The sequence below is a fragment of the Rutilus rutilus genome, assembly GCF_951802725.1.
Source record: "Rutilus rutilus genome assembly, chromosome: 11".
NCBI lineage: Eukaryota > Metazoa > Chordata > Actinopteri > Cypriniformes > Leuciscidae > Rutilus > Rutilus rutilus.
In genome coordinates this window covers 6,587,994-6,597,499 of record NC_140216.1, presented here as the reverse complement: position 1 = coordinate 6,597,499, position 9,506 = coordinate 6,587,994, and the positions used below count along the sequence as shown (strand labels likewise).

At 34.4% G+C, this 9,506-nt stretch overlaps 1 protein-coding gene across 1 annotated transcript in view; it reads left to right on the top strand.

Moving 5' to 3' along the window:
- Positions 1-8,553, top strand: part of thsd7aa (thrombospondin, type I, domain containing 7Aa) — a 129,668-nt gene extending 121,115 nt beyond the window's left edge. The window contains exons 25-27 of the mRNA XM_084423264.1: positions 951-1,164; positions 2,280-2,367; positions 5,587-8,553. Coding sequence (XP_084279390.1) covers positions 951-1,164; positions 2,280-2,367; positions 5,587-5,674 — 390 coding nt within the window. The 3' untranslated portion in view covers positions 5,675-8,553. The remainder of the gene's footprint in view (positions 1-950; positions 1,165-2,279; positions 2,368-5,586) is intronic.
- Positions 8,554-9,506: the final 953 nt, after the last annotated feature.

Here is a 9,506-nt window from a genome sequence, read left to right as displayed (position 1 = left end):
TTTAACTGGTCCCATTTTATTTAGTCTCACGTAGCCATACTTTGAACTGACAGCATCAGGTCTGGTCCACATCGCAGCTTATCTTATTCTAACCTAGTAATGACTACATGCTTCAGGTAAAAGATGTTGAAACATTTTAATTTACAATTGAAAAGACAAAACAGTTTAGTGCCATTAAAACCGTGCATAAAATATTACTGTTTGAAAAACTGATATTGTGCTGCTTATATCCAATAAACAAACAAAAAAATGCTAATAGTGGCCAATACTGATATAGTCAGATATAAATGATGAATACATATTGAAATGCCTTGTCTTTTTCTGTTGTAGTACCTAATACAAAAAAAGATTCTACAACAAGAACAAAATAATGCTCTGTATCCACAAACCGTTGTATAAAAACATATAAGAGTCGTGCATTGTTTCAGACCTGATGACTATTTTAAGAAAAAGTAGTACTGGTTGATTTATAGACATTCACAACTGTTTGTGTTTGGTATGATGCTGACCAAGGCTGCATTTATTTGATTAGAAATACAGTAAAAACAGTAATATTGTGAAACATTTTTATAATTTATAATTTTTATAATTTAAACTCACTGTTTTCTATTTTATATATATATATGAAAATATATTTTTACATTTTAATTTATTCCAATGATGGCAAAGTTGAATTTTCAGCATCATTACTCCAGACTTCAGTGTCACATGATCCTGATTTTTTTTTTCAGGATTCTTTGATGAATAGAACATTCAAAAGAACAGCATTTTTTTAATAGATTTTTTAATTACATTATAAATGTGTTCACTGTCACGTTTGATCAATTTAATGCATCTTTGCTGGATAAAAATAGTGTCCAATGTTTGTTTTCCATTGTTTTATAGTGCATGCAGCTTGTCTGATGTAAACAGATCCACGTGTGTAACTGGTGCGATGTCTCCCCCTGCAGGCCGGTGTCTGTGGCTGTGAGGAGGGTTACACTGAGGTGATGACGTCTGATGGAGTGTTGGACCAGTGTACGGTCATACCAGTGCTTGAGATCCCCACCGCGGGAGACAGTAAAGCTGACGTGAAGACGATCAGAGCACTCAGCCCCACTCAGCCCACCGCCAACCTGCCCGGTCGCGCGGGACGCACCTGGTTCCTGCAGCCCTTCGGACCTGGTGAGTTTGGGGAGAACAAAGCTCTGAATGGGTGCAAAGACTCATATTTTCACACTAACTACTGCTAACTATCTGTAATCCTTTAACCCTGTATGTGTGTAGCAAGGCTGTTTGCTTTGCTAAATACATTTTAAAAACATATACAGTGACCACAAAAAGTATTTGGACATCACAATTGCCTTTGAAGCATATACAATAGCACATCATTTGTAAGCACTTTTTTTTTTAAAGGGCTTAGAAAGTGTTTCACTTTCTTGTCTTCAAATTTAAAGGAATATATTCATGCAAACTACACCTTGTGGCCCATGGATTTAAGGTTCATTGAAAAATGATGCATGATTTGTTTGCATATGTCACTTGGTTTGGTATTTTGGCATGTATGCAATGAAATTCAGATTTTATTAAAAGGGATCTATTAATTCTTTTTTATATTTTGAGCTTTATTTAGTGCGTAATGTTGCTGTTTGAGCATGATAAAGGTCTGCAAAGTTACAAAGCACAAAGTCACTCCAAAGGGAGTTATTCTCTATATCAGTGCAGTTTCTGAACTCCCTGAAACGCCTCTATTGTAGTCTTGAGTTTTCTTCCGGGAACATACACGTCACAATATTCCTGAGGCTTGTTTGAGTTGCGTTAGTAGTGTGTTGAAACTGGCGGTTATGTTAAGAGGCGTGGCATTTCTGAAACACGCTCGAAGCGGCTGACCAATCACAACACACTGGTCCAGCTGACCAATCAGAGCACATTGTGCTTTTCAGAAGGAGGGGCTTCACAGAGACAGGAACTAAACAGAGCGTTACTGACAGACTGAGAAAAGAGGTTATGCAACAATGTAAAAAAAAAAAAAAAAGTAGTTTTTTTTTTTTTTTTTACATTCAAACATGAAAACCGCTGCAAAAAAAGGGCATAATATGTCCTCTTTAAGTGTATCTTAAGTGTCCAAATAATTTTTGAGGCCACAATAACATCTGAAGGTCCAAAAAAGGAAGGGGTGTTCCCAGCATGTAGAATAGAATGGCTCTGACTAGTTTTGTCTGTTGTCTTGGTTCTAAGCAGCTGAGATGCAGCTGTATCATTGTGTTGATGTGTTGATATGTGTGTGTGTATCTGCACAGATGGCAAACTGAAGACCTGGGTGTATGGTGTGGCAGCTGGAGCTTTTGTACTGCTGGTGTTCATTGTCTCCATGACTTATTTAGCCTGGTAAGAACATTCGATATAACAACAAACTAGACATTTTGTTCCTTTCATAAATCATCTGCTTTATTCTATTCATCTTTGGTTACATCTAAGTTACTTTGCCCTGCACTGCAAAAATCATTTTCCTAATCAATATTTTTGTCTTGTTTTCCACGAAAGCATCCTAGATAAAACTTTAATAATAAAACTTTACTTTCAGGGAATATATTATAAAATAGTATTGCTATGTTTCCTGTTTTGTAAGCATAAACCTCACTAAATCTTGTTAAATGTATGGAAAATCATCACCCATGGGGTAAGAAAATCAAAATATATTTTATATAAGTCAGCGCTTGTTATGTTTTAACTGAAAACGAGACAAAAATACTGATTTAAAAAAGCTTATTTTTTTCAATTGTCAATCTTTTTCCATTTTTCTCACTTCTTCATTTGTCTCCCCAACCCCTTCATATCTATCAGTTTTTGCATGCTGGCCCGGCGCTCTTCTCCGAGCCCGGACCCTTCCCTTTCCTCTGTGGTTTGGGTCGGACCCAACGGCCAAGAGCTGGAATATACCTGTCCTGACTGTCAGCACATTGAGACTCAGTTCCACTAGAGCTCTCAGCTCAGTCTCATCACTCATGGCCTTGCCCAGTGGCCAATCATGTCCATCACCTATGCCTTCTCACTGTCACATGTGCCTTTCTGACCAATCATATCGAGCTGTTTGGAGGAGGTGAGCTGCTAGATCAACCGTTAGAAACAGAATGTAGATCAATCATGTAGCTTTATATATATATATATATATATAGTACACTACTTTACTTAAAACAAATAATAACTATATAAATCTGAGAAGAAACAATTGTTTTTAAGTTGTTTATACTTACAACAAGTGGAAATAACCTGCTGGTGCAGACAAGATGCAAGACACATTCTCTATAAAAATCTGTATGGTGTGATTTACAAGACTAAATTAAATAAATATGTAATGAAATTACTGAATTTGTCATGGAATGTTGCAATACATAAATAAAAATAAAATACAAAATGAAATGTAAGCTTAAGTTAATAGGCGTGAGATGCATTTTCTGTAAAACTGCAAAATATTTAAATAAATGAAAAATATAAAACAAATACATTCCAGCATTCCATGACATGTTTAATAATTGTATTATATATTTAATTTAGTTTGTTAAATCACTCCGTAGTGCACTGTTGCAAGAATTTTTAGATGTTGTAACTGGGAAAATAGGACACAAATACTCATTAAGAATATTTTTTTTTTGCAGTGTATCCATACAAATCTAAAGATGACTAATATATATATATATATATATATATAGAACTTGGCCATTTGGCCAATATTTTAGCCAGATTTTATGCCCACACTGCCCCCTGATGGTCAGGTCTGACATAGCCATCATCATCATCATCACCATCATCATCATCATCATCATTGAACACTCATCATTTTCTCACATAAATGATGCAAAACACTGATATGTTTATTGAAGTTCACCTATTGATGTTAATAGTTTAACCTATTTATAGAAAAGTTGTTCTTAATGCCGTTTAAGCTAAATTGGTGACACTGAGGTTTAGAAGATGTTGTGTTGACATGTGTCCCTATCTCTGTGTCATAGTACTCGCTAAGGTAAGTTTGGTTTGTAGAGTTTAGCGGGCTGGAATGTGCTGCTGGCTACTTCCCTGTTCCTTCCATCGCTAAAGCATATGCTTTCTGTAAAAGTTAGCATGGCAGCTAATTACTACTAATAATAATTAATAATCAAAGCTAAGCTATTTTAAGCATCTATCTTCATGTCATAGCATAAATATCTCTAGTTGAATATTTAAAAGCTGCAAAATAATGCATTGCACACTTAAATGTGCAGTGCTGGGTTATTATATTAACATTTTCATTACACAATATAAAATATATTATTTCAGTTAACAGGTAGTCAAAAGTTTAGAAACATTACTGTTACATACACTTGTTTTTAAAAGAAGTCTCTTATGTTCATCTAGCCTGCATTTATTTGATAAAAAATACAGAAAAAAAAATGTCTATTTGAATATACTTTAAAGTATAATTTATTTATGTGATGCAAAGCTGAATTGTCAGCATTATTACTTCAGTTTTCAGTGTCACATGATCCTTCAGAAATTATTCTAATATGTGGATTTATTATCAATATTGAAAACAGATGTGCTGCTTAATACTTTTTTTCTAACCTGTGATATTTTTTTTCAGGATCCTTTGATTAAAAAAAATAGAACGGCATTTATTTAAAATATAAATATTTCGTTACAATATATATATACTAATGTTAAAAAAAATAATAATTCTTTTTTTTTTTTTTTTGCAATTAATACTTTTGATTCAGCAATGATGTGCTAAATTGATCAAAAGTGATAGTAAAGATTTATATTGTTAGAAAATATTTATATTTTGAATAAATGCTGTTTAACGTTTTATTCATCAGTGAATCCTGAAAAAATATCACAGGTTTCAAAAATTATTTATTAGAATAAATAGAAATTTATTAGAATCTTAAATAGAAAACCATTATTTTAAATATATGTATATATATATATATATATATATATATATATATATATATATATATATATATATATATATATATATATATATATATATATATAGCTAGTTGCCAATGAAACATTTCTCATTTTTATTTAGTTTAACCTGATGTACTACAAAACACAAACAAACAAATTAAAAACCTAATACAATGACGAAAACGCACAACAAAATTTCTAAAACTTAAAAATGGAAATGAACAAAATCATTTGAAATATGAATTAACATTATAATATTATCTCAATAAATCATAAAATAACATTGGTGCAGTGTGCAATGCTATAGTGGTATACGCTACAGTAAATTCATCTACTGCATGATTAAAAAAAATATATATCTTTTCCTAAAGCATGGCAACCAGCAGCATTGCATGGACGTCTAACAACGCAGAATACCCCCAAAAACACAAACGCAAGGCATTTCAATGATGCGAAGTGATAAAACACTTCAACAAACAGATGCAATAGATATAAAGGTCACAGATTTAAAGCAGAGCCACACAGTGTAAGATGTTCTAGAAGGTCAGATCTCTTCAAAGTTTATTAAATATGTGCAGGTAACCAATCTTGCTATCTTTTTGCATCTGTGAAGCAAAAATGATATTGCTTTGTATTAATATCACTTTTTTTTTTTCACAGCAAAAAGCCAAAGAAGCCCCAGAGAAGACAGATGAACAACAGACTCAAGCCTCTGACTCTGGCTTACGACGGCGACGCTGACATGTAGCCTAACCGCGTTCACTCCGCACTACAGATACTCGCCTCTTTCCACAGTCGGCCATCGGTACAAGCCTCAAACAAGGAGACTCGCGCAAGCTCACCGACTGCTTTTTATAAGACCGCTAATGGAACCTCAGAGAGAGACTCGATCCATGTTTATATAATGTTTCTTCCCCCTCCTTTTTTTTTACGTTCGAGTTTTTTTAACTTTATTTCACAAGAGCCTTCACAAACTCTTCAAAAATCTTCTTCAGGAAGTCTGCCTTCACCTCTCTGCCATTGACATCTTTCTGTAACATAGACTTGTCTTTCGGGAGGAAAGTTGCAGGACCCTTATTAAATTGGGATTTTTTTTTATTTATTTATTTTTTGCTGAGAAGCACAAAAATACGCCTGTCTCCTGTTTAGTAAACTCGCACTTCTTGTCAGCTCCTGCAATGTGTCAGTGGCTGTTGGGACGTGTCATGTTCGGAGAACCAAAATACCCAATTTAGAAGCATTTTGAGCGCTGAAACGTTCTGCTGGACCCTCCTCTGCGTCAATCAGAGGGGTAAAAGACTGCAGCTCACTAGCGCCCCCTATAGAAACTCTGGCCTGCCTTTCCCCCTTTCTCTATTCAGGCTCCATTTTGCACTATATTAGTGCAGCATGAACATTTACTTATAGCATTGCCATAGAAAACTGCCTCTCGCAAAACAAGATGATGTACAGTCTTGTGCTAGACAACAAAAAAAATAAAAAAAAAGAGCGAGAGAGAACAAAAGTAGCCCTTTTTCCTTCTAACGGAACTCACCGATGTTTGTTTATACATACTTGTTTACTGGTTTCCTCTTGTTTGTGATAACGGGGCAGTTGAAAAGATTTTTTTGTGGACTCCACAAACCCCGTCCTGTTGTATGTACAGTCGCAACCAGCCATGCGTTCGCTTTCTTTGCCTGATTGACCCGTGTGTGATTCAGTGGTTCTTTTCACCTTAGAGATCCGGGTCGGTGAAGTTTTTCATGTCTTTCAGTCTTCTCTGATTCCAAGGGCTCCGTGTTCATAATTCGAGCGCTTTTATCGGTATGATGTTTGATTTTCTGATTCTACTGTGTCTGTGTGAACCTATTCTGTTCGCAGTTTACATACCATGGCTACCTAACACAATAACGACATGCAATTTCATATCAGCTAGATTTGGAAAAACCAATGCTCTGATCAGTTTGGACAACATTCGTTTGATTTGAGGTAATAATCCAAAAATACTGTGTTTTGTGCTGGCACGTTAGATTAGTTATTATGTAAGGGATAATGTACATCCAGCCGGTTGTTATCTCAGAATAAACCCTGACAGGGTGATCAGGTCTTGCGTCAGCCTGAAGGGGTTTATTCTGCGATAACAAACGGCTGGATGTACATTATCCTGCTTATTATTACACGGCGACTTGCCACAAAAGTACACGGATATATTGCTTTGAGTTTTATATTGCCTTAAGTTAAATACTTTATTAGGTCTTCAAACGCTAGCAGTTGCTAGCAAGCGGCGACATTTTAGGGATACGGTACAGTCATACCACTTATTAATCAACATTCCGCCACATAAATAATAATGACGATAAGAGATATTAATTTGAGATGAAACCATAAAATCTGTTTGTTATCTTATAATCCATTACATTGTACAAAACAATCATTGCAAAATGGCAGCAGCTAAAATGAAAACGGACAAACTAAAATTAAAAGCAAAATATGAATAAATACTATAATATTAATAATACTGGTGATAATGAGCGGTTGACTGTACACTTTCCTGCTTATTACACAGTTACTTGCCAAATATATATCAAACATAGATTTAAGTTTAAATTGAATTACATTTTATAATTTGACCTGTAAATCATCAAAATATGAGATGGGAGGAAAACACAAACTTTTTGGGGGGAATGCAAAGGCATTTAAATATATGTTTTCCTTTCATATCTCATATATTTTCCATCACCATTAAGGGGCTCCGTATCATCATAAAGCTTCTGCCAAGAAAGAAAAAGAAAAAAGTCAGCTACAATATAGAGAACAGTCGCAAGATGAATATTAGCTTCAACACATCGGTTAAATGAGACGCAAGATGGCGCCAGTTGCGTTTGACAGGACCGTAGTGCCAGCCTGATACACAGCATCGCAGTGATGGTTGACCAGAATCCAGTATTCCAGAGAGCTGTGTAAGGAGTGTTTTGTAATGTTCAGTTTTCAAAGGAAAAGTATAGAAAAAATGCCTCTTTTTTTTTTTCTTTTTTCTTTTTTTTTTACTTGATAAGGGTGCAAGTTATATTTGCCACCATGCCATGAACCTGCATATAGGCTAGGTTATCGCACACCAACAGAATTAGATGTTATGTGGATTCAGATATGACTGAAATGGTCATCACTGTCACCGACCATCTAAACAAATTGGGTAGAAAAGCACAAGTAAGTAGGTTAGAGCCAGTTTTTCAAAAAACCATATCTACAGTGAATGAACTATGGGCGCTATTGATCTCTAAAGGCATATCATTAAATTTGCTTTCAGATACGACGGGTGAAAGGAATGTTTACCTATGTTAATATTACTTGTTTTGTTAATTTGTAAATACATGAATGATCTTTTATTTAATAATGATTTCTTTATTATATATAAATTTGTTCATTTCTTTTTTTACTACACAAAGTGTTTAGTACAAACCTCTCGAAGTGTGTCTGAGAGTATGTGTGTGGGTGTGTGTAGAGGGAGTGTGTGTGTGTGACAGAGAGAGAGAGTCTATTGTTACTGATCTTCGATGGGGCGATCCAGGTTACTGTGTGAAAATATTGCTTTCTTCTTTTCCTACAGGTTGTTTATATGTGTCTGATGAATTGCTGATAATAAACCAGAAAAACTTTGCTGTACATGTGACTTGTTTCTGTATTGATTTCAATTTAACCTCCTGTTGTTGCATTGTCGGCATCTGAGAAATGCACATTAATATGCCTGGGAAGATAATGCAGGTTGATTATTGTAATTGATTTCCTGCAGATTTTTAAGATCATCTCACTGTTTTTGAGTGGGTACATTCACTCAGTGTGACGTGAGAAAACTGACAAGAATGAAATTGGCACAAAAACTGCAGCAAGTTTATGGTAAAACCCAAAGTACATGGAGTCACTCAACATGAATGTTTTAGGGGTTACTTATGGGCATGTCACATGAAAATGCCATATCTAATATACAACATGCTTTAGTGCCACAGTTACTGTTAATGTCTGAACTATATATATATATATATATATATATATATATATCAAATATCAAAGACATTTAGGCCTATAAAGTTATAGAAGATTTCTACATTCTACATTTCTACATTACATTTAAAATATATTTCAATACAAAACAGTTATTTTAAATTGTAATATTATTTCACAGTATTGCTGTTTCTACTGTATTTTTGATTCATAATAATAATATTATTATATAAATATGAATCTCTGTTGCTCATACACCAATCAAAATGAATATTCAAATGACGCAACGTCGTTTCATTTGTTGCCGCATATATAACCAATAATTATCAGTGAGACCAACTCAAGCCAATCAGCATTCAGTATCACTTCACTGCGTCATCAAACGTGCTAGTGACACTGAACTTCAAAATATAAATCCAATGAGATCCAAATTAATTAACGTTCTCAAAACATGTGAAACTTACGGTCATATATGAATTTGCCAGAATGAATGAGTGGAGGATGGAGTTCAGGTGAGTAGATGTTAGCTGCGAGAGGTATTCTGATGATTTACTGTAACAACACTGTAAAAAACTATTGTTGGTGTCAAGGGGATTTAATAT